The sequence below is a fragment of the Haliaeetus leucocephalus genome, unplaced genomic scaffold, assembly GCF_000737465.1.
Source record: "Haliaeetus leucocephalus isolate CR32 unplaced genomic scaffold, Haliaeetus_leucocephalus-4.0 Scaffold251, whole genome shotgun sequence".
In the NCBI taxonomy this organism is placed as follows: domain Eukaryota; kingdom Metazoa; phylum Chordata; class Aves; order Accipitriformes; family Accipitridae; genus Haliaeetus; species Haliaeetus leucocephalus.
The window spans coordinates 3518529-3544755 of NW_010972687.1; the positions used below are offsets into that span (position 1 = coordinate 3518529).

Genomic DNA, 26227 nt, shown 5'->3' on the forward strand with positions numbered 1-26227 from the left:
CCAAAAATGAAAAAAAAAATCACGATTTAGACATTATTTTCTTTAGGGATTTTAAGTAACATACCAAAAAATACAGACCTTCAAATGCATCCCCTCCCAGCACTTCAGTTTAATGTGTTTTAATAGTTTAACTTTTGGCTGCACAATTTTTTTCCCTACTTTTTTACTGGTAAATTGAATTTGAAGTCCAGTGCTGAAAACTCCAGGACTAAGTGCCATCCGTTCAGCCTGGGTTGCCAAGTTTTCTGCTGTCAGCTACAGAACAAACTGATGATCCAGCTTTTCCCAAGTGTTTAGTTTTACTCTTTTAGTGACTTGTATAATGGTAACTTGAATTTATAGGCTTTCTCCTTGTTGAGGTGAAGACTTGGCTGTCCTCTTTATCTTTGATGTTATCCAGTACAGCCCTTTTGATCAGTGTTCTTTGGTCTTTTTGTTTTCTCCAGAGGCTTTGTAGAGTTAAGTCAGTGCAGAGGGATACTATAGACAGTTCCTGGCATCATTTAATAGACTGTTTATACCTTTGTTGTTATTAGTCTTTTACAGAAGCTGTAGACCTGCCAGAAATCACTGGGCTTTGCCCTGCCAGGGACTAAAGCTGAAAGATAGGCTAGTTTCATGCTTAGGAACGTAAGTCATTGACACTTGCACCATGAAATCAGTGGAGTTCTCTGTGTCACAGCTCAGTGCCTACCCAAAACCAAAATACAAACCCTTTTTTTATTTTTAATTTGCCTTCATAGTGTGAGTTTGTGAGGGCTCTTTTACAGTGTTATGCAAGGTTGCTGCCCAAATGTGCTGCAGTGGATGTAAGCTTGTAGAGAAGACAATCCTTCAAAGCCGTGCTGCAGTACTGTGTCCTACTGCATTGGAGGTGTTCAGCTTTCAGTTCAGCGATCCTGTTTTCGTCATGACGTAAGCTTCAGATCAGATGGCAGAATGTAGGAATGGGTTGAACAGGCCCTTGTTTCTTAGTATTCAAACTTCAGTCTGCCAGGAAGAACATCTGAGGAGTGGGAAAAGTGTGTCATACTCCTCCTTTCTCTCCTTCCCTCACCCCCGGCTTGGGCTTGGGTTCAGATCAAAACATAAACATCATATCGTGAAGTACTCTAAAACTGAGGTTTCACTTCATAAAATCATAGGGAGAAATTCCTTCTAAAGTTCAAAGTAACTTCATTTTTATTTGACATTGTCCTGACTCTTGCCAGGCATTCATTCATGCATGCTATCTAGTTTGCTGCTCCCAACTGTTATCATCCATCCTCCTTTGGAAAACCTGTTGTGTCTAGGTTAAAGGAAAGAGCAGGATCCTTACCACTGAAGTGTGCAACTTTTGGATATTATTACATAGCCATTGCCCATCCCCAAGTAGAAGACTTGTATATATTTACAGGAGTCTGAGACTAGTTAACACCAATTGTTTCAGAAGAACATGGAAGCTTGTGTGACTTGGTTTCATTTTAACTTGTCTGTGATTGAAGCATAAATGCTTTTATATGGTGGAAAAGCAAGTAAAAACTAGAAGTGTCCTAGGCAAAGCATACACCAGCTTGTTTGCTAACAGAGAATACAGAAAAGAATATTGAAATATTTTTCCATTTCCCTGCTAATATTGTAATCACTTCAGATGCTACAAATCAAAGAACTTTGGTTATATTGGCAGGAAACAGAACATCTGTATGTGGTCATCATAATGAAAGTGTAGATCAGTATGGTTTCTACATTCAGCTCATCAAATGAATTCTCTTTGTTATTCAGATGAAAAATTGATCAAGATAATTCTGCCAGTCAGCATAGGCAAATTATATTTCTGTTGTGAAGTAGAAACTTTGTGTTCTAAAAGAAAGCTGCTTTCCTAATTTTTAGTGTCCTGCATACTGTGGCCTTAGATTCAGATGTTAACCGTGACCACAAATTTCTGTTGATTTGAAGAAAATCATGTTGATTTCAGAGTGGTTGTTTGTTCAGCATGGCTGAATGGAATCTTGAATTCAGGCGGTAACATGTCATGGACAAAAGCTTTGCTTTTTGTAGAATGACATTGCACATTAGGATAACTGGAATGAGGGAGTAGGCAATAAAAGATTAACATTAGTTCTTATTAATAAAGGATGAGGAGAAAATTTTTTGTGGCAGAAAAAGACATGTTTTATAAGTTATTTTTTTCTTTAACAATTTTTCCCCTTTTTTCACACACATTCAAGCTAGATCTAACAAGTGATCCAAGTACTGCTTAGAATTATTAAATGTTTCTGTGGGAAAGATTGGATATGTAATTATACCAGGTTAGCCTGCTGAAAGTAGCAATTCTACAGCTTTTGAAGAAGTCACCTTATAATTTGAGCTGAAAGATACATACAATATTGGAACTTCTAGCAACAACAGTGAATTGTCTTAAGAACGCACACATTTGAACAGTAATCAGTTCATAAGGAAATACAGTGGCAATCTAAAATTTAGCTGAAAACTTCAAGTTAGCCTGAACATCAAGAGAGAAGAGTAGCAGATTTATAAACACTTTTTAAGTAATTAAGGTCTTTACAGTGTTTTTTTTACAAGTAGTTTCAGTTGAGATGAGTTCAAGGATATCAAACATTTTGACTTTTTAATGACATATACTGTGAGTATTTTTTAGAAGTATAACCAGAAGGATTGTAGATTTTACATTTTGTTTCCACTACTTATGCTCTGCTCTGTTTCATTTCTAACTTTGTCAAAGGCCTCTGTGCTTGCTTCTCAATAAATTAGGAGTGTGTGATATGATTAGGAATCTTACCAAATGCAGAGGTGCTACTTTTAAGACGCTGAGCGTATTTGCATACCCATCTCTGCATAAATTATCACATCTACTGTTAGATTATTGCAGCGACATCTAAACATTTGTACTACAGGTAAGAATAATTTGCAAAGGAGGGGATTTGTGCTTGGATTACTTCACATTTTACAGCTGCTGGTGTGTCTTTTTTCAATAGATTCATTCAATTTCCATGTCTAGTCAATGAATCATAACATATACTAAAGTAATAAGGTTATTAAACCTTTTTTAATTTGAAATACAGAAGTTGTGTTTTAAAAATTAATATTTGTTTTCTTACAGTGGTGAAACTAATATCAAACAAACGATTGATCAATGTTCGCTTTCGTAGTTTTGCATGACCAGTGGTCCAAGTCACTGTCTTTCTCCACACAATTGATAGCTAAATACTGTGAAATTTAAAAAAACATATTTATGCATCTATATTGAGGGATCAATTATATATCCTCTTATGTTTGAGTTGTATAAGGCACTTTGGTAGCAGAGCACAGTAGTGATCTTGCTGTAAGAATTATCAGCAGTAAATTGGTGTATTCCTCTATGATGTACTAGCTAATGAATAGGTGCAAGTCTAATGCTGAAAGGGATAAAGATTGTAAGTGAAGGGTAGAAAAATCTAAAGGCAGAAAATTTAGAAGTAGTTACTGCTCAGCATTGACATAGACACAAGTGTTACTTTTGCAAATGGACTGTGCAGCATTTTCCCGTGTTTTATTTCCCAATTAATGTCTGTTATCTACAAAACTATAGAACACAGATAACTTGAATTTGTGACCTTTGACTTATAGCTAACAATGAGTAGTAGTTAGTTCATACCACATGCTGACAGTATTTTTGTGCTGAGCAAGTCACTTGTTTGTAAATCTTAGTAGAATGAAATAGTTTTTGTGGAATTTGCTGGACATTTAAGTAGCTTTTGTTTAGGATTGCAACCTGTGTGATATCTGAGTAGTGTACTTCCATAATAATTTTCATAATTCTCAATTGATTATCAGTAAACAGAGTAAGTTAAAGTGGGGTGACATGACTTGTTGAAAATTACCTAGCAAGCTAATGAAAAGACAGAAAGAGTTAACCCTGCTCTCTTAAGTCCCACTTAAGGGGAATTAACATTTGGATTGAGAGCCTTACCTCAATGCTATGTATAGCATAAGAAAGTTATCATCTTTGATGCAGGAGAAAGACTAGAGATCCTCTCCATCCTAATAAGGCTAAATTACTAAATGCTTCTCCCCTATAATTGCTAACAGAAGAGAGATACTCGTCATACTTTGCAATATTTGTAATGTGTTTGGTCAGTAAGAGGAACTGCTGGCATTGTGACAGAGTCTTGCAGATTAAATGTAATGGTGTCTATTTGTTACCTGTATTGAACCATCCTTGCTCTTTCCACATGCATTATTTCTCTAAGTTCCTGTCAGCCTTCTCCTCCCAGTCCCGGTCTTTCTCGCTAGGCCGCTAACACTGAAAATCCATCAGGACATAGAACCAGACCAGTAGCTTGGTATCTGGGTCAAGTATCCTATCCATGCTGTCTTTCCATACAGACTACTCTATCTTCTAACCATCTAATGTGTTGTGTGCTGGAACACTGTAGAGGCTACCTCGAGAGAGGATTTTTTGGTTATTTAATTATGAAATAGGAGCTTGGACCTAAATAGGAGAGGCAGGGAGAGACTCAAATCGTAGGGATGGCAACCCCTAGACAAAGCTTGAATAAGGAGTTTCCAAAAAAAATAAAATTTTTAAAAAAATAATCTGTTTTCCAAACCCTTAATTCCTCATTTCTTATGCCATTCTTCTTGCTGTATTCATCCTGCCCCTGACACTAGCTCTTGCAGAAATAAATTCAAGCAGTGACTTATGTAAGTAGGCACATGATTAATAGCTGTGATTTTGTAGCCCAACCAAGTTGGGAAGAGAGAAATAATCTGAACTTTCTGAGAGCTTTCTGGAAAGTTCTCTTGGGAACCTGTTACTCAAGTGTTCTTGCATTTTAGTCACTAAAGAATCTGCATCTTTGAGGGAAGGCATCATTTAAAAAAATGAGCAAGTGGAGTTACCCATGCGGGCAAATTTGAAGTTGTAGGGTACACCTAATTAAATGTCTATCATTTTACAGCAGTGATGAATACTCATTAAATGGTTTTGCTATTTTAACTGCATTGAGAACAAACCTACATGCTTTTAAATATTGACATACATATCTGAAGCAACATGTTTGGAGTTAAAGGTTTATTGAATCATACTGTTTTATACAAATCTATTTTTGCTTCCAGTTTGTAACAGATGGGAAGTATGTAAGCAGTCATGTTGCCATTCCCAACTAAGACATGGCAATCTTAATTCAATCACTAATTTAATCACTCGTTGCTCAGAAAGTCAGAAATCCAATGCTTGCCAAGTCACATTAAAGTTACAGAGCCTCTGTTTTTAAGAACAATTCATCTGCTGTCATCAATATTAAAAATTTGTTGCCTTTTACAGAATATTCTACGATATTCACAGCAATTGTAGGAAAAGATTAAGTACATTCAGAGGGAAACAAAAGAATATAGAGAAACGCTAAATGTTACCTCAAGTGCATTATTAAGTCCCACTGTCTACATGATAGTGGGTTCTTGTATACACTTAAGTATAGATTTATTCCCAGAGTTAATTACTCCAGTGTTTTGGAGGTGACTTGACATAAATTAGGAAATGAATCCTTACTTCTTTTGTTGTCTCAGAACTGTATTTAGTCAGCAGAAGTTTGGCATGTGCTAAAGATACATAGAAAACCGAGTCCTGAAATGTTTTGAGAAATTATATTGTTCCTTGCCAGTTTTGGTTAGGATTGATTTTTATTTGCATAACTGCATTAACAGCAACCGAATAATTCTACATAATCATGAACATTAGCTGTCACACATATGTTAGTCATATCATGACTTTATGAAAGTAGCCTTTTATTTAAAGGTATGTGCTATGTGCTTTGTTATAATTTATACTTTTAGAGGATAAATAAATTTTAAGCACAAAATTAGTACATGAATTTATACTAGCATATTCAAAGTTATAAAACTTTTTTCTCTTTTAGAAAATCGAAAACGGAAGATTTGCAAAACTCAGATATATTGCACATGCTATGGTCAACAGTACAGATCTGTTAATGGTAACAAAAAGGTAAACAGTTTTTACTGAATAATAAGTGCTTAAAACTATCATCAAAATGTGCATGCCTTAATTGTTGATCAGTATATTATTTTGAGTATTACAGTAATCTCTCTATTTAAGGAGAAAAAAAGAATGTTGGTTTTATGATTTCTTTAAATGAGAAATTTGTTATAAATCTGGTTAGGCTGAAGCCAAAGGAACTGTGGGATTCGCTTATAAGTTAGCATATTGAAGGAGAAAACGATATTATAGAAACAGAGTCAATAATATCTAACAGTGGAGTATCAGGCATCCTCAAATAAGAAGTCTGTACAACTTTTTGTAGAAATACAGCTAGAAGTAGTGTTGCGGTTTTGCTGTGAAACACACTCTTAAGTAAGTTAGAGGAAGGTTCAAAATTCACTCTTTTGGAAAGTATGCTGTATGATTATTATATATCATTAGTTGAAAACTATTTTGGAACAATGAGTAACTTCACTGGGGCTAGGGTAACTTGATAACTTCTAGGGATTTTTACATTAATTTTTTAATTACTAATTTTATTTTCTGGTGCCTAGTGGTGTGTTATTTGTGACAAAAGGGACATTTGGCCAGCTGACATGTGAATGGCAATACACTTATGATGAGTTTACCAAAGAACCGTTCATCGTCGATGGCAGAAGATTACGCATTGAAGCCAAGGTATGTTAACCTAATCATGTTTTGTTTTCTTTTTGTGTTATTGTTTATAACATTGAACTTGGAATTCCTGATCTCTTTCCTTTGAATTCTTGATCTCTCTTCTAGTTGAGATGCATAAAGAAAAGGGAGTTGAAATTTGGCATGGGCAAACTCCTCAGATAACTAGCTTCTGACTGTTCTAAGCAGAATGGTGACTTTGTGTTCACAGATAGAATTATTCCTTGAAACCTGGGAATTTTTTGTTGGTATGCACCAGTTCATGGTGTATTCATAGTTTGGAAAATGGTGATGCAACAAAACTGTCTCAGAAAATTGCAGAATATTTTTATTACTCACTCTGGCATGGTGGAAATATGCCAATATGTGGACTTGTACCTTGTTGCGATCCCAAAGATTCAAATGTATCGGAGCAGTACATTTGCATGTGCTATGCTTCAAGGATTTTTTTTTTTCCATTTGCTAGTAATCAAATTCTTCAAAAGTATAATAAGGTTTTAATACAGCTTCATAAAAAAATGTAACAACATATGCTTATCCCTTTCACTGGAAGTTGAAGAATGTTACTGTCATTTGCAATTTTTCCTTTAAAACATCCCAAAACTTTCTTTCACTGGTAAAGTGGCAAAGGACATGAGGAGAAAGATGACCGCTGATGACTGAGTGTACTTACAGAGGCAAAGTTCCTTAAAAAAAATAAATTCTTAAATTCTTGTTCAGATGGTAACTGAATTTAATTTCAATCTGTAAATTTACCTGCCAGTGTTTAGTTTTGTTTCTGTTTTTAATAAGCTCCATGTGTGTAATTACGCATCTTGGTTGTCAGGACAGTCTTGACAGTGTACAAAGTCATTCAGTTTTTCACTCAGATTATTTGTTTCTATTGCAGAGAGCATGAAAGGCAGAGCCATATTGGTTTGGAATCCTCCAAACTGGATTTCTGACTGCAAGTGAACTTTTACAGGATGAAAAAATTCTTAGAGTTTCTGTCATTTCAGACAATGCTGAATAACATACCCATCTTTACCCCTACACAGCAGTCATTTCAGACTCCATTCACATGTCTGCAGTATGCTCTTTATTGAAATCTATGGTTGAAACCTGTATTTTGCAAAGCACTGCTTATGTTCTATTTCTGAAGCCTAAGTTGCTATTTTCCACTACCTAAGACCACTACTTGCAAGTCAGTATTGGTGGAATGTCCACTTAGGTAATGACTTAAAGGAGAATGAAAAATTAGCTTAGGGAGTACTGGATTTTGTTACCCCACATACTCCATTATCTGCCTTCCATTCCTACACACCTTTATATTCCAGTCTCCAGGGACTCCATGGTAAAAAGGGAAGTTTGTTATTGCTGGAGTGTTACACTCCACGGTACTTTCATGCAGAAAATGAAGTTTCTCAGGGTGTGTGCATGCAATGTGAACATACTCAGATTAGTGTAATGGGTACACATGGCTGTCTGAACCATATAGCTGCCTTAATGGTAAATAACTTCTTAGTTGTAAAGTTTGAAGAAACTAACTACAATTTTGAATTTTTTTTTTTTTTTTTTTTTTTTTTTTTTTTTTTAGGAACGAGTTAAGTCTGTGTTCCATGCCAAAGAATTTGGAAAAATTATTAATTTTAAAAGTCCAGAGGATGCTAAGGTAAAGTCAAAATACTATTACAATTGTACTGTGCTAAATTTGGCTTAAAAAGTCAAACAGAAATATTCTTAACCTGGAATGACCATGTATATTTAAAATTCAGTATTTCCACACAGCCACTACCCAGATGGAAATGGCAATGATCTATTCAGTACTGAATTTCAGAAATACTTAATTCCAACACCAAACTTTTCCTTACGTAAATCTTTGGAATTATAACTGTCTGTCAAACAGCTGATTTAACAGTACTGCTAATAAAAACTCATGAATGTGAATCAAAATGGTATGTTTTAATAGAACAAACAATATTTGTAAATTACTCCTAGTTTTATTTGGGGGGTGGGGTGTTATTCCTCTCTTCCTCAAAATACAGTTTTGGATGAAGAATGCAGAAAAACCCTAATAGAAACACAAATAGTTTATTTGATATATGATATTACTACTATTATTATATACATATTCTGTATGATCTCTTCATTTTGACATCACTAGTTTTGACTACAACAGAGAGTAGAGTGGTTCAGGTCTGCTACCAAAGCGATGAGGTAGCCAGGCTGTTTTTATTAATGTAGCTAATTATTTTCACAGTCAATAAATTAGTCTTGTATATATTCACACCAGTGGGACATGGTACCCTAGGATCACACTTTGAAACAGTCTGTGAAAGTTGCATCCTCTCATTAGTTTAAGTTGCTTTTGCATATTCTTATCAGTTTAAGTTGCTTTTGTCTTCATGAGAGTAGTTTCTAACCACAGCTGAGTGATACCTTCTGACCTTTACCTCAAAAAGCATTACAAATACTGTCAAGGTATTTGAGGGCCCCATGTTGAATTTGACTTGTCTATATTCTTTGGAGATGCTGATTTGTAATAATCCACTCATCTTTCTTGAAAGCGTTATGCAGCTTTCTCCTGGCAATCCCTCCATGTAACTTCATCTCCTACCCTAGATTTCCATGTCACTGCCCTGCCTACCCCTCCCCCTCTTTTTTTTTTTTTTTTTTTAGTCTCTTTGGAAACTAATTTCCCTTCCATGTTCAGTAAACATGTGAATTTGAAATTTCTGAAAAGAAGCCAATTGCAGTTAGAGAAAGCTTCTTTCTAAATAACTGTATTATCACATTGCTGCAACCTATTCTTGTTCTCTGCCTTTTGTTATTCTTGCTTCTCTATTGTCATCAGTGATTTGTCTAGAGTTGTAGACTAATGCAGAGCATTAATAATGATGTGGGTGAAGTGATAATGTAATTTATTTATTAATATATCATTCATTGAAATACAGACCAGGAAACTGAAATATCAACCTAGGCAGTTTAATTAGCTGTGGTATTCAGTGTCAGATACTGGTACGTAAATACCTCCATTTTCATGTGAGAAAATCAGGGGTTTATAATCTACAGTAGAATTTTGAGCACTGTGTTAAAACTCAGTTAGGAAGAGAGCTGGTAGTGAAATGTCTGGCCAAACCAATCTAATTTTCAGCTGCTTTGTATGGTTTTTACCAAGGAAACTTTTTTTCCTTCACACAGTGGATCCTTTCTAAACTGGAAGAAGTGAGAGAGAATCAGCCAAAATTGTAATGAATGGAGAAGCACCAAGATATGAAGAACACTGAACATCTACCTTTTAAGTCCTCTTTAACAAGCAGAACTATTTGAATATCAGCAACAAAAGCAAAAACAGGAGGGAAGGAGGATTTATGAAATTGTTTATTATGGTCACAACAGTCTATGGCTGTATAACAAAAATAGATGAAGTTAAGTTAAAAAAATCTAGTGATCAAAAAAATTCTGCCAAGTTTTGGCTTGTTTTCTTTGGTTTTTTTTTTAACATAAGAATTCCAGATTTCATTTTTTTATAAATACAGTGTAAAGTGAATTTGTTTTACCATTACATTTGATAATGAAATTGAACTCCGGAATAATTCTTATGATAGTATTCAGAGCAAATCTTTTGGGTTTGATTCTGAAAATCAATACTTACTTTATGTCTTAGTTTTCTTATGACTTGAGGCTATGTTGAAATTCAGATTTCTTTATCAAAGGAAATGTTAACTTAATAATCACTAGTCTTACAACTCAAATTCTAAGGAGGAGGTTACTGACTGGAGAGGTCTAACTTAGATGATGACAGGAGTGGCTGCTTAGTTAACAATATAATTTTCTTTTTTGTAAATGAATGGACCAGGTCATGATGAATTTGCAATACAGTATCACTTTTAGTGTAAACTTTTTTTATATTCTACTCAAGGAAGCATTGCAACATCTCCATCAATATTCACAGAAAATATAACAGTTTACAAAAATGTGTAATGGGGAAAATTAATATATCTCTGCACTAAAAATATTAATTAAAGCCTATTATTTTAAATAAAAGTTCAGTCTTGCAGCTCAAGGAGTTTATGGGGTTATAAGTGCACTGTTGCATACCAAAAATAAATGCCTTGGATTACACAGTATTGTGTGCTAAGCAAGTGACTAATAAAGTCAAATTTATATTAAATAATAAATATAATATTTCACAGTTGCTTTTATCAACTTTTCTTATCCAATTAAACTTTTTTGCTTCATATCCAGACAGCAGAACTTTAATAGGGAAAGCCAGAATGTGTGCAATTCTGCTTATTTCTTAGATGTAATAGTCATAGTATTGTTGAATGGCTGTTTACTGCAGTTGATATAAAAAGTACAGGAAAAAGTACAGTGTTACCTGAAGGTTTCCATAAATTCCCATATCGAAGTCTTCAAAATATCTGCTACATAAAGTAAGTACCTTCTGCCAAAACATTATTTCCAAACAACTGTTTGGAATATTTATAGCTACAGGACATAATTCTGACATTGGTGTTGGTGCTTGAGATAGCCAAATTGTCGTATTATTGTAAAATCTAAAATGACTAGCATGCTAACTTACAATTGCAGTTCTTTAATTTGCTCTAAGTCTTGCCTTTGGTGTTGAGTAACCATTTAGTGGGTTACAAAATACATGTAATCTTGTAATTTTTCCCATAAATTTTAAATTTAATCAAAAGATTATAAGAGAATTCCTAACTATCGCAATGACTGTGTTACTCCACTTGTTTGTACACTAAGCACGTACCAAGAGTATTAACTCAGGTTATAATCATGCCAAACTAATAGAGTAATTTGCCTTAGATAAGTCGTGTTATTAGGTGCACTGAGTGCCATTCCATATCTGTAATTTTTCATCTATCACTTTTCATCTTAGGCATGATAGTTCAATTAATAGCCTTATCATGATCTTGATTACTGTGTTGTCTCCTCTCTCCATCCACAGTATTTACTGAGTATCTGCTGCAACTTTCACTTTTAGTACCTCTTGCAAGTACTTTGTACATTCCCATTTGTGTAGCTTTTCAATTTACCCTAAGTATTTTCTTTTCACAGAGCATCTATTTCAATTAATGTTATCTCCAGTTCTTAACTTTCTTGTATTTATTTTGCCAACAAACTCCTGATTCTCAAATCTCAGCTGGAACTTCAGTAATATTTGAGCAATTTAACCATTAATGTTGAAGGATTTATTTTAAATGTGTGTGTCTGTGCTTAAGCTCATGTTTTGGAAAACATAAGAATTCCGCCAAAATTACATTTTTCTTATACAGTATGAAATATTTTGATCATCTGTGCTAACGAAAAGCCTTAACACAAAAACGGAAACACTGGAAGTGTTCAAAAGTCAACATGGGACCTTTTCCCCACCTCCCTCCTTGTCTCCACTTGTAATGACAATATGCCTTCCTATAGTTCCCTTTTTCTAGTCAGTAAATTTTATCTTTTTCCTTGGTTTTTTTCTTACTCTTTCTCCATACAGTCATGAATGAATTTTGCCATTTCGTGGCAGACACCAGTTCTTTCTGTTCTAACTATACATCAGCCTGGGTTGAGGAGAAAGGTATTCAGACTTATGCCATTGTGAAGTTTTCTGGATTACTGCGAGTTGTTTGAGATTTCCACTCTGCTGTGCCTCATTCCTTATTGCAATATGCATATTTTTTTTCAACAAGAAGGCAGAATAGATATATTAATTTTTATTAAAAATGTATATGCAATTAGACAAGGGGATATCAATACAAATTAAAATGTAGGCATTTAGGTATGCCCACTGTGGTGTTTAAAAGTATACCATGGCCTGTACTGAAGAACAGTTTCTCTTCTAGGTGACTGTTACCTAAACTTAATACCTTTGAGAAATGTCATTTGGGTTCTTAGTAGTAGTTTGTTCATGCTTAGAATTACCTCTAAGAAATCAATGACAAACCAAACATAGAATCAAAGATGCCAGACACATTGCTAAAAAATTTGTAAGTTGAACTGTTTGCACCTTTCTTTGTTCAGCTGCATGGCTTTGCGTGGCATGGCTCTTTTGGTTTCCACACTTTCCCTCCCTGCCCCCCACCCTCCCACCCCTGACCTCTTCTTCACCTTGAATAAAGTGAAACTGAATTTTATTTGACTGGAATGTGATTATTATTTGTTTTCTTTATATACTGCTTTAATTAACAGGTAATACCATTACTTAGAATTTCTTAGGCAGAAATCAACAAATGAAGTTAAATCCTGTCTCTGAGAATACAAGGACAAGCTTCTGTTGCAGCCATCTCAGTGAAAGCAGAATACAGACTTTAGTCTTGTCCTTGTAATAAACCAAAGGTAAAGTTTTTAATAACTAGATTTACATGTTTAAGCTTCCTTTAAAGTATTTTTTTCTGTTGCCACATTGAAAAAACATAGATGATGTTGCCAGATAACCAGATTCTTAAGAAATCCTCTTTTTTTCACCAAAAAAAATTCCGTACACATGCCACTAGCTATTTATTATCTTTAGCACTTCCCAAAATACACTTACATACCAAACAACTCGCTGAGGTCTTTTGTTCCTTCTGAGTTATTTTTAGCCATCTATCTGCAAATAACAAATACCACACACTAGTCAATAAAAGATTAATTTTACTATGTAATGGTATTTAAAATTGAATACTTACAGCATATTCTTGAATTTGAACTACCAACCCTAAGTTTCCTAGTTATTCTGCTGATGTAAAACAGTTTCAATAAATACATCGCATACCTTAATAGGATTGCTAAGTCTTGTGGCTTGTTCGTAAATAGCTCCGTATCCCTATGACATTTAAATAGATTTTTATATATTTGATTTGTATATATTTCCTGATATTGTATTAGCTTCATGAATGAGAATATTCCACAAAACTATTGAGACAATTCCCCCCCCCTTCTTGAGCCTTTCACATTGGAATTCCAGAAAAGAACTACCTGGAGACTACATTGCTTGGAATCACATAAGTATTGTACAAGGCAAGAATGCCCAGTGTTTCTTCAGCAAACTATACAATTCCACAGTACCTTTTTCCAGCATTAATCTCTCCCAGTTGATCCCTCTCTGTCTGCAGTGACTGAAACTGAAGACGCAACCAATACCAATGAAACATTTACCTCCCAGGAACTAAGGATATAGGTGGCTAAAGTTCCTAACAGTTAAATTACTGAGGGTGGTTCTTTTTTCCTATGTTGATCAATTTATCTGTAATTTCTGCCAAGGAAGTTGGTGTCCCTGTTTTTTTATCTTTGTGGGTTTTTATTCCTTGTTGCATCAAGCAGATCAAGAACTATGTGCAGTTTGTAACTGCCCTTGTGAATGTTTTTAAATGTTGGTTGTGAAGTGTGAAAGAAAAGCATTCTTGTACTGATGGGTCCTGTAAAATGGTAACTGTCTCACAATCTGCAAAGCTTGTACTCCAGCAAAGCCAGGCTTCCATATTCACGATGCCAATGTGCTCTTCACAGAGACGGCAAATCGTGACTCAAGATATGAAACAGCTAAGAGTTTAAACAGACGTTTTTCCAGAACTTCTTCCCAGGGGGCTCAAAACTGGATCAAGTAGTCCAAGCATTTGGGCATTTTATATGCTTTCCTCCATCAAATCTGCTGCCCTAGAAAAAGTATTTTTGTCGTCGTCTTTTTCATGTGACTGAAGCTCTAAGTACGTACTGTAAAACTCCAATATCTACAGATGTTATGACAACAAATGCTATTGAACTATCTTTTGAGCAACAGTGGTTAGGACAGGGGGTCTGAGTACTTGACATGATAGTGCTTGGAGGGTAGAGATGATATGCCAGGGACAGAGATGACACATGTAGACATGCTGTTTTATTCTGTGCTTTCTGTCACTCCTCCTTGGCTGCTTCTTGTTCAGCAAGTGGCACTGTGCCCTGTACCTCACCCCAGGGTGTACTGCGCTGTTCCCTCAGTGTTGATTACTGCCATTCATTAGTATGGGCACAACATACAGGTCAGTGTCCTTCCCTCACGGAAAAACGTTAAAGCAGTGTTAAGAACGGGCTTCTACTGCTTGTTCCAACACTAAAGAAAGAACAAATGCATCAAATGTTACGAGCTGTTTTCTCCTTAGCAACCAAAACCAGCCCCAGACAGACTTTACTTTTTCTGTACTGCTGGACAAAACGGAACTGTGCTGTTTAATATGTGAAACAGTAAACATTTTTTTATGGGCAGTGAAATGTCAGGGTGTGCTTTTTCACAGGACTGAACTGTGACAACTAGCAACCTGTTTGAAAACACAGAAGCACTCCTCGAGCTGAAAAATCAATACAACTTGAATTTTTTTCTGTGCTGCATTAAAATTGCAATTTTATGCCAGTAGTAAAAACCATCGCTATAGTATTTCTCCTTAGAAAAAAGGAATTTTCATGTATTTAAATAATACAGGAGAACCTCAGCATATCTTTTGGGCTGAGTTACTGCTAATAACAGACTATTCTACTAATACACTCTCCTTACTAGTGTTGCTGGGTTAGCTGATCAAGTGCCCGTGATCACCATGGATTTTGCATGGATAAAAAAGGTTTTCAAGATTGCCCTGATGTCTTTATTTTTTTTGTCTGAGAATTTTTGACCCAGTGAAGGAGAATTAACTGAGCTATTAGTGCTCTCATCTTTAGTGGAGAGGCTTGTAGTTGGGCAGGGAGCGGAGGAGATGGGAAAATGGCTGGAAATCTTCTAGAGGAGAGGATTTACTGCTGTCTAATCCATGCAAAATTACCTGTGAAGCTCAACAACAGGAAAATACGAAGTGCAAAAAGCAAATTATGGTAGTGACTTGGAGGAATTTAAGGCCTAGTTTATTGTAAGCATCTGTGGATGATCTCTGAGCTCCAGTGGTAGTGAATGCTGAGAATGTTTTCTAAATGCCTTGCTGTTTGGGAAATGCATTTCCCCTTCAGAAAAGAGTAAATTCCATGGACTGCCTGCAAGATCTTAATCTGTCATTCTTTAACTGTGAAAGGTAGTTTATTATTGTAAGGCACTTGAACAAAAAGGCAGTGATATGCGAGGGTCACCACTAACTAATCTTTTGTAATGATTCCTAGAACATTAACAGGTTTGGCCTATCAAGGCTACTGAGAGATGCTTCTAAAAGTATAATAGGTTTACCCTAAGTCTTTCAACCACATTGCTCAGAACAAGAATATAAAACTGTCTAGCACACTAAAATAACACTAACGTGTCATTTTTAAGGCATTGCTGTTTGAAATTTTATAAGCTATGATTGTAAATGCTAAATAAAAATAAATAATAAAAAAAGAAAAATCTTAAGAAAATACCAGCTGGACAGCAATGTAGTTATGTACATTCTTCTAAATATACTTAATTCCCCCAGCAGTCAAAAAATAACTCGCAGACAAAACTAACATGGGAAATATGAACACAATATTTAAAATGTATAGCTTGAAAAGTAAACTTTTAAACTCATTCTTTAAAGTTCTCTCAATCCATACTTCTTCAGTAAATATAAATCCCTCTCCCATTTCTGTAAATGATATTTAAAAAGACACTGTTTTTTTTAACCAACACAGGTTGTGCTATGAGTAAGCCACACTCTGTGGCTGCAGCCATGTTTTCTTCTTTAAACCAGATTGAACTCCCTCAGGTTTAGTTGCAGGATCGTGTCCTTGACAGCAGCGAAGACAAAACGAATATTTTCTGTGTCTGTGGCACAAGTGAAGTGGGAATAGATTACTTTCTCCTTGTCTGGATTCTGATCCTGATACAGCTTCAAAATGAAGTCTCTGGCAGCTTTGACATCTTGTTTAGGTCCTAGTCAAAAGCACAGTTAGTGGTTTTGAACAGTTAAAAGCTATGGGTCAAGGAAGAAACATAGTGATATGGACAGTATCTTAACAGGCTAATTTTATATTTAAATGTCAAATCACCATAAAGGCATACTCCTTTGTTGGTATTTTCTCATTCATATATTAGTGGAGCAAAAGCTGTTGCAACACTGCTTTCTAAAATGTGTGGAGTATGCTTTTTTCAACCATAAACATTACAGGTCGAAGTAATTTTTTATAAAAACCTATGCAACTGAAATTACCCAGCATATATTAATAGGTTGCTACATTACTGTAGTATGTCAAAGACCATGAGAGAAATTAAATTTTCTAAAACACAGAAAGTAAACAGGATTCTCTTTGGCCAAGAAAGGGATGTGTGTTTTCTCTGTAGCTATTAAATCATAATAACTCTTTTCATTATTAATTGTAGGATTCAACATGATACATGTCTTCCAGAGTATAGTACTGTATTAGGTAATGGAACACATGATTATTTTCATCATTCTTTTGGTGACTAAGTATAAGTAATGTTAAGGAAAGTTATTCAGGCTTCTTTTTAAGTTCGGACTTTTATATAGATAACAAGTCATAATAATGAATGCAAAACTATACTATGGGTTTTTACTATATAAAGAGTTGGATTAAAAGCCGTGTTCCCCAAGTTCCCCTCCTATCTTGTCTTTTGAGATCGAAGATGAAGAAGGTGCTTATTCTCATAAATAAATAGTGATCGTGCTACTCTAATAGTAACAGAACGGCTGCAATATATCTCTTAAGACTCTGTCCACAATGCTCCAGTAAAAAAAACAAAGTTCCAGTAAAACTGAGTAACTGAAGTTTGTACTTTAAAGGATAGAGTAGAAAAGCATAGATATCAAATATATTGCATAATTCCACTTTCTGTGTTCAATTTAAGAGGAAAAACTGACTGGTTTAAATATGACTTTTAGCTTTGTGAAGATGGTGTGGAATAAATGCTTACCTGTGTATTCTGGAAAGTAACTAATTAGATGGGAATACATAATCTTCTCTTCTAGAAGATCTTTTTTATTTAAAAACAAAATGATTGAAGAATTCAGAAACCAGGGATATGTAATGATAGTTTTAAATAAGGCCTTGCTTTCTTCCATTCGATTCTACAACAAAAATTAACATGAAGTTACATTCTCTAGACAGTAGCATATCCAAATCACATCAGCCAGAGATCATAAAGGTTTTTTTGAAAGCTTTTTAAAAAATATTACTTTTATTAAGTGCAATTGCCATGCACTGGTTGTTCATTACTATTCTTGTTCTATATCCTCTTATTTACTGGGTTTTCGATCACCGCTATGAATGTCATGATGGTATGTGAAATCAAGGTAAGCCTTAATAATAGAAATTATTTGAATTCTTGTATGAGTTAGTGAGCAGCCATGGACTGCTGCTCTACAAAAGCTTCTTCTGACCTTACAGTGAGAGCTGAAGCAGGGTGTATCTGTTCAAGTATCTGATATTAACATACTGTAACATAGCTAAAAGACAAGAACATACGTACTGCTGTATACTGGTAATAGTGTCTGTCCCATTTCAGGAGAGATGTAAGGAACACCACATTCAGAGATTGCTGTTTGGAGTTCCTGGGGATAAGCTTGTGATGGCAGTCAGTTTGTTATTTTTTTCCTAACATCCAAAGTAAGCATAATAAAATGTTCAAGATAGTGGAAGGAAAAAGAAAATTACATTTACTGAAGTTGTTCGTGCATTGAGATGCATTGAAAACTGTTAACTACAGTGGATGTTGTGACACTTCAAGTGAAGTAGGGTATGCTTTTCACATTTCAAACAGAACTTGAGAAAGTGATCTGAAAGGTCTTTGGGACTTCAAGGTTCAAATGGTATTAAGTATTTTTGAAGGACATTTGAAGGAGTCCTCATACTGCAGGATGTGAAGCAACCACTACCAAAAGTAATGCAGTTCTACTAATATGCTTTTCCCTAATTGCCTACTATTTTTTTTGCATCTTTCTCTACAACATCTGGCTACTGCGGATTACAGCACTCTAGAACAGATGGGAGAACTCATCTTAGGTTTTCTAACCTTAGGAAGGAGGTAAATTTTAAGTTATTTTGTTTTAATTTTCTTTAATTAATGCACAGGTTAATTCTGAAACCTCAGAGACTTAAAAAAACAAACAGAAAAAAACCCTAATTACAGGTGAGTGAGGTAGTTTTACTTGCTTAGAGATGTTACTGATACTCAAATTCTTAAACATTTGACATGGCTTAAGTGATTCAAAACATTTTAAATCATGTTTTGTCTTTTAAGGTAGAGTTCACTTTTACAGGCAGGCTGCTAATTTAATACAACTTCAGGACTGCTTGATCAGCTTCTTAAGGCAATTCTAGTATTTGCAAATACTTTTATGGACACATATGAATGCCATGTTTCTTAAAAAGAACACATCTTTTTCTGCACTTTATATGCTCCCACTCCTTACCTCATTGTCACATTCTGCCAATACTTGATCATATTCACTTAATGCAACTAAGAAAATGATGGACGTAACACTTTCAAAACAATGGATCCACTTCCTTCTTTCTGACCTTTGGCCACCTACATCCACCATCCTGTTAAACAGAAATACAGTCAATGTATTAGTCATTTTCATAAGATACTTAAAGTAACTCCAAAGGCCTTACGATAGATCGCCTACCTGAGATAAGCTTGAACTGTGAAAAATATATCTTACCACTGTGTGTTCTGTTTAATATTTAAAATTGATTCACTTGCTGTAGTGCTACAACTTTCACTGTTCTTTAGTCTTGTTGTGGGTTAATCCCAGTGGGCAGCGAAGCACAATACAGCTGCTCACTCACTATCCCCCCCCCCCCCCCCCATCGGGGGACAGGGGCAGGGGAAAGAAACAGTAAAAGCAAGAAAACTTGGGGGTTGAGATTAAAAAACAATAATAATTGATTAATAAGTGAAGGATAAGTGGCACAAGAGATAAAGAAAACAAAACAAGTGATGCAAAAGCACTCACTCACCACCTCCCACTCACCACCCGATGCCCAACCAGTTCCTGAGAAAAAGATGGCCAACCTCCATAAAGCCCCCTCTTTTCAATTTATCACTAAGCATGATGTTACATGGCACGAAATATGTCCTTGGTTAATTCAGGTCATCTGCCTGGCTGTGTCCACACTCGCTCCAAAATCTCCCTTGGCCCCCGCAAAAAAACCCAGCTTAGTCATATCTCACTACTCAAAACAATCAAAATGCTCACAAATATCTTAGTTTCACATCAAATTCCTGTGGTTTTGCAGACAGTTAAGTAAGTCCCTCACATTTTATACAGGTCAAAGTGTTCCCTAGAACATTCCATTTTCCAGGAAAAAACAAACAAACAACAAAATCACAGTTAGGCTGGTTTGACCATGTGTTATAAGAATGGATTCTGGTTCTGTGTTGTAACTGCAGGCAGGGGTTTGTTAATGATGAAGTGGGTGGTTTGGTGGAAGAACATCTATGCTACTGTGAATTCTGCAATTTTTAAATAAAAGAAAATACTTTCCCTTAGAAAATCAGTAACCCCACCTGTTGCAATAGCTTGTCTAGTAGCAGATAAGAGAATTTTAAAGTGCTTCTCAGACTTTCTTTCAACTTTGAGTTGTTTGTTTCTCTCAATTCCACTGAACTTTTTTTTTTTTTTTTTATATATTACATGGCAGGAAGAATAGAAGTATCTACAGTTGTGACCCTCCACTTTCTTTTTTTCCTTCTCTCTCCCTTGGTGTCTCCAACTCCCTTCCCTAACTTTATCTAACTGAAAGTTGTAAACTCATTTGAAGGCCTTAGCATATCTATTAGGGCCCTCTCTTTCAAACAGTTACAATCAGGAGGCAGAAACTGTTGGCTCTAAATGGAATTAAACTACATGCCAATATGAGCACTCATGTTACCACAAATACCTTTCCTCTGCACCTCCCCCATCCAAGGCTTTAAATTAAACTAATAGTTCAGAATACATGGTAATTGGGCTGCTTGAATTGAAAAGCTGTTTTTATGTAATGTGAATTTCAAATGGAATGTTTTGAAACGCCACTCAAGTTACTATATGAACTTTGGAGACTGCTGGAAACACGTAAAAACAGTTATTGAATGCAAAAGCTTAAAGGACCTTAGAAGTAAAGTTGCAAGAACTATTTTCATAGTTGTATACTCAATCATTTGATAGGCAGTCTTACCTAAATGTAATATTTTCTAAATCAAAAGGATACTCAATAATTCCTGTAGTTGGCACTCGGACTCTAAGAATATCTTGCTGAGTTGGCACAAATGAGGGAGTAGCAATACGATCAAGGTCAGTAAGATAACTGAAAAGTTAAATATACAACAGAAACAATATAATAAATTAATTACAAAGATTCAAAACCAAAGTATGAGCTAGCCATCACAGAATTATTCCCATAAAAGCAGCTAAACAGAAATTCAGTTGTGCATGGCCTTGGTGCAATTATTGCTGGCATAAAACAATAGACCCCTTTACTTGAACTGAGACCTGGATGTACATTTCCTACAGAATAATACTAATCAAAAGAGATGATGCCTGAATGTTCTATAGACAATTTCCCACACCCAAAATGATGAATTTTAATTGAATATTCTTTGCTATTACCCCAAAATAAACACCAGAATTAAGATTTGAACACAAATATAAATATCAGTCCTAGCCATAATGTTCACCAACAGTACTTTATCCTCTGTCACTTCATCCATGATGCTAATATCAGACACAACTGTGAAAGGTTGATGGACAGAATTAAAAATGTAATTAATGGAAAGCACTGCAAACATGAATGCTTCAAACTTATACATTTTTAATATAAAAGATGTTGCATTTAATTTCTCGCGTGCTCATGCAGTCATTCTTAACTTTACCCTCTTTAGTTTCACAAGACTGTTGCGCTTTTCATGGCTGGGATTAAATTCTAGGATGACATTCCTGTGCCTCAACAAATGAGCAGTGTGTGAGCAAGACACAAGATGCCTGGTATTCCTCTCTGCAATCTATCTTCCCACCACTAGAAGGCAACATTAGATCAGTCAAAATCCTAACAAGGCATACAAAAAGTGTAAGGTGTATTCCGAATCATACAACACGGCTGTAGCACAAACCTTCCTTTATTTAAGCACTAATTCCACACTTTTTCTTTGGTGGAAGAGGGAGGGTGCCGATGTATTCTCCCCTTGCTGCCCAAACATCCCTCACACTTGGGCTCCAAAATAAAAAATTCTCACACCTAATGTTATCACTCACTCAGAAAAGATTTCTCTTAAGAATAAGAAAATTCTCCTCTCCAGCAATGTAGCATAGTGTTATTGAGACTTGCATTGTAATTAACAGTACAAGAAAGATTTAATAAAATTTAAAATAAAACTGTTTTTCAATTGTAGCTGATTTCTTAGAAAATGAGGCTACAGTAGACCATTAAGTGGCATCTTTCTTCTCCAACATAGGATTATTTAAGAACAAGGCAGACAAACATCTGTCAAGAACTGGTAATGTTTAACATACAGGAACAGATTGCCTATGTGTAACCACTCAGGGTTAAAGTTTACCATAAATGCCTAATTTAAATGTTCCTTGCTGAAATTTAACCCTGTTACTTCTCAACTTTGACAGAAATGGAAATGTAAATTTTCTGTTCCCATGAAACAATCATTTTTTCACAATTAAATTCTTTGAAAACTGGGGGAGAGACTTATCTTCATTCTTATTTTTGTTCTAAGCTTTTCATTAACTGAACTGACTGGTGGGCCCGCTTGTTGTCAATATATTTTGTACAGCTGTTTTTCATTATTTCCCCCAAGGGAAACTCAGTTATGTACCAGCTGTGTTGACCTCAGAACTGGGAGGGATGATGGTTCCAGTATGTTCAGAAAGCCTGAAATTAGTTTGTTTCATCACTGCAGCTTAAAATTTGTTGTGTACCACAGGCCAACAGAGACACAGGTATAACTAATAAAATCAGAGTGAACCTATCTCTTCATTATGAGCCAGCAGTGTGCCCAGGTGGCCAAGGAAGCTAGTAGCACCCTGGCTTGTATCAGAAATAGTGTGGCCAGCAAGGGCAGGGAAGTGATTGTTCCCCTGTACTCAGCACTGGTGAGGCCGCACCTCGAGTCCTGTGTTCACTTTTGGGCCCCTCACTACAGGAAAGACATTGAGGTGCTGGAGCGTGCCCAGAGAAGGGCAACGAAGCTGGTGAGGGGCCTGGAGCACAAGTCTTACGAGGAGTGGCTGAGGGAACTGGGGTTCTTTAGTCTGCAGAAAAGGAGGCTGAGGGGAGACCTTATTGATCTCTACAACTGCCTGAAAGGAGGTTGTAGTGAGGTGGGTGTTGGTCTCTTCTCCCAATTAACAAGTGATAGGATGAGAGGAAAAGGCCTCAAGTTGCACCAGGAGAGGTTTAGATCAGCTATTAGGAAAAATTTCTTCACTGAAAGGGTTGTCAAGCATTGGAACCAGCTGCCCAGGGAAGTGGTGGAGTAACCATCCCTGGAGATGTTTAAAAGACATGTAGATGTGGTGCTTAGGGACATGGTTTAGTGGTGGACTTGGCAGAGTTAGCTTAATGGTTGAACTTGATGATCTTATGGTTTTTTTCCAATGATTCTGTAATTAACTTCATTAAGTCTGGCTTGTTCTTGTAATTCTCAGTGTACTTACTACTTAGCAGAGTCTGAGAGCTGGTACTCCCTCCGTCTGTCATAGCATTCTTGGATTCCTGGGTCTTCCCAGAGCTTCTTGATCGCTTCAACTTGTTTTCTTTCCAGCGCAGTCACTTTATCCACTTCCACTTCTTTGATCATCTGAGCACTCTCCTAATCAATTAAATGATTACATATTGTGAGAAAGGATTGCTGTTGGCATGCGGTCTCCCCTTTCTTTATTACACTCTTCCATAAGTGAGACTAAGCATCAGGAACCTAGGAGAAAATAAGCAGGTTTAATCCTTGAATGCATTTAATTTTGCAAGTGAGATGACTGCTACTCAATGTTTTAACCAAGTTAGTCTTGCTGTCATCCAGGTGTGATTTTTCTTTTTAAAAGGGGACCTTGACAAAGGTCAGAAGGAGCTCTAAACCTAGGATTTTTAAGCTCACTAAATTTTAATACCAATTTATAACAGTGGTAATGTTTCTAAAATTCTAGATACTTTCATTAGTACAAATACTTCTGGTTGGTTTGTTGGTTTGGTTTTTTTCAGGACAAACCAGAGGCTGGCCTAGCATGAACAGTCATCAAGTAGGACCAAATTCCTACAAGCCATTTTCTGTTATAATGCCTATCTCAGTGAGATACAGCCAAGGAACTACTCTATGGAAAGAAATAATTTTTCTTTGCTCTCTGCGTTAAAAGGTATTGCAAAGATAAATGTAAGTTTTGCTTTTAAGGCGTATAAAAAAGTCTATTATTCTGCAGCAAGTTGTGCAGTTGATAAACTTGAGGGAAGGAATGCCATTCAGAGCAGCCTTGACAGGCTTGAGATGTGGACCCGTGCAAACAAGCTGGGGGATGAAGGGATTGAGAGCAGCCCTGTGGAGAAGGACTCGGGGATACTGGTGGATGAAAAGATGGACATGAGCCGTCAATGTGCGCTTGCAGCCCAGAAAGCCAACCGTATCCTGGGCTGCATCAAAAGAAGTATGGCCAGCACGTTGAGGGAGGTGATTCTGCCCCTCTACTCTGCTCTGGTGAGATCCCACCCGGAGTACTGTGTCCAGTTCTGGGGTCCTCAGTACAGGAATTACATGGACCTGTTGGAGCAGGTCCAGAGGATGGCCACAAAATGATCACAGGGATGGAACACCTCTTCTATGCAGAAAAGCTGAGAGAGTTGGGGTTGCTCAGCCTGGAGGACAGAAGGGTCCGGGGAGACCTTATTGCAGCCTTTCAATATAGAAAGGGGGCTTATAAGAAAGTTGGAGAGAGACTTTTTACCAGGGTCTGTAGTGACAGGACAAGGGGCAGTGGTTTTAAACCGAAGGAGGGTGGATTCTAGCTTGGACATAAGGGAGAAATTTTTTCATGAGGGTGGTAAGACACTGGAACAGGTTGCCCAGAAAAGCTGTGGATGCCTCATTCCTGGAAGTGTTGAAAGTCAAGTTGGATGGGACTTTGACCAACCTGACCTAGTGAAAGATGTCCCTGCCCATGGTAAGGGAGTTGGACTAGATGAGCTTTAAAGGTCCCTTCCAACCCAAACTATTCTACGATTAGAAGTGTTCTCTTCTGTAACTGTTCAACTGAGTATACACTGATGTTTGCTAATACCTTTAATGGTCTGGAAAAGTATTGTTGTGAAATGCATTTAATATTGAAATAAATCAACTTATTTAGCATTTGGAATGTAACAAATTGGTTGCTGTAAATTCAGTTTGTCAATACCTTTTCTAGTACATTGCTAGATACCATCTAAGTTTTAACTTACATCCTCTTCAAAAATGGAATAAGGTTTCTTCTTGACCTCTTATATAAAAGTCACAAATAGTAATGCTGTATACAGATCTGGTTTGAATCCAGGGCAGTGAATTCTTGGGTCTGAAGTGGAAATTGCAATACTGATAGACCTGTTAATCTAGAGATAAAGATCAGTCAGAAAACAGGGCTTTTGTAGTTATGGGGTCTTTTAAGTTATCATGAGCAATTGCAAAACTATGTAACATAGAGCTTAATGCCTCAAAAGCAATTTCTGCTTGCTCAGTTCAAATTAATTTTAAATATTGTAAGTCTCTAAAATGTGGTGAATATCCTACTCTTCTGAGTTTTCGTATTAAAGATTTACAATGTAGTCATAATGCCTGGGCAAATTCTCCATAATTGGAATGATCTTTGATTTTACAGGTATTCTGTTACACAAAACCAAATGCCAAGTCTTCTAATTTTTATTAAAACTATTTTCTTTTTAAATAGTAGCTGAAAGCTTTCAACATGACTGTTCTGATTACTGCTACACTGTAAATTGGTAACCAATGTATAATAGTTTAAAATGCATCATGGTATAAACATTCCTGTTGGTATTTCTTGTAGATTCCTTAAGATATAATGTAATCCATATTTTTTTCTACCTTAATTTTACACAGCCTAACTATTTTAGCAAGACAAGTAATATTGTCTATTGAATAAATTTTACTGTTCTGTAACTATTGCATCAAATGTTCATGCTGATCTAGAACAATGTAGGAAGAGCTTTACCTGTCATACTGTATTCAGGCACTGTGTATGAGGCAAGAGATTAGAGACCATGTGTCCTGGCAGTAACTTTTCTCCCTATTTTCAATCTTATCTGGTTAAAGACATGCAGAATAATTTGGATTATAAGTAACTCTTAATTCACTAAAGTCACAGAACAGATACCGTTTTCTAAAGAAAAGAATGGGCACTGACATGCAAATAGCCATCACAGCATTTTGACTGGGATTGCCTCAGGCTTCATTCCATGCTAAAACTTTGCATGTATCTAAGAGGACTTCATGTAATTGTAGCTGCAAAACCAGCTTTGGTATCAGGTCCTTGTGAAAACATTTTGTGTCTACATCTGCAAACGCCAGTCCCCTTATGCGGCCAAGTGCCATCAGGAAAAATCCTTTTTCAGAAAGTAATTCAGATTAATCTTTATTCCCATAGTACATAACAACTAGAGTTCAACACTGACAGCTAGTCTCATGCCCGTAATTCAAAGGAAACAAATCCTACA

The 26227-nt window shown here is 36.1% G+C and overlaps 2 protein-coding genes across 8 annotated transcripts in view; one reads left to right on the top strand and one right to left on the bottom strand.

Annotated features, from left to right (window-relative positions):
* VPS13A (vacuolar protein sorting 13 homolog A (S. cerevisiae)) overlaps window positions 1-12049 on the top strand; it is a 109418-nt gene extending 97369 nt beyond the window's left edge. For 2 of the 6 annotated variants that reach the window (XM_010568617.1, XM_010568622.1), the window contains 4 exons: window positions 5898-5983; window positions 6532-6655; window positions 8229-8303; window positions 9833-12049. In XM_010568617.1, the coding sequence (XP_010566919.1) occupies window positions 5898-5983; window positions 6532-6655; window positions 8229-8303; window positions 9833-9883 (336 nt within the window). In that variant the 3' untranslated portion in view covers window positions 9884-12049. Of the gene's footprint in view, window positions 1-5897; window positions 5984-6531; window positions 6656-6760; window positions 7514-7541; window positions 8194-8228; window positions 8304-9832 lie in introns of those variants that run through there. The other 4 variants (XR_774414.1, XM_010568619.1, XM_010568620.1 and 1 more) reach the window with 4 other exon arrangements.
* A 4223-nt stretch (window positions 12050-16272) lies between these two features.
* GNA14 (guanine nucleotide binding protein (G protein), alpha 14) overlaps window positions 16273-26227 on the bottom strand; it is an 86766-nt gene continuing 76811 nt past the window's right edge. The window contains exons 3-7 of one of the 2 annotated variants that reach the window (XM_010568615.1): window positions 23197-23351; window positions 20711-20839; window positions 18961-19090; window positions 17463-17616; window positions 16273-16463 (exon numbers count right to left, since the gene is read on the bottom strand). In XM_010568615.1, coding sequence (XP_010566917.1) covers window positions 16273-16463; window positions 17463-17616; window positions 18961-19090; window positions 20711-20839; window positions 23197-23351 — 759 coding nt within the window. The remainder of the gene's footprint in view (window positions 16464-17462; window positions 17617-18960; window positions 19091-20710; window positions 20840-23196; window positions 23352-26227) is intronic. The other variant, XM_010568616.1, reaches the window with a different exon arrangement.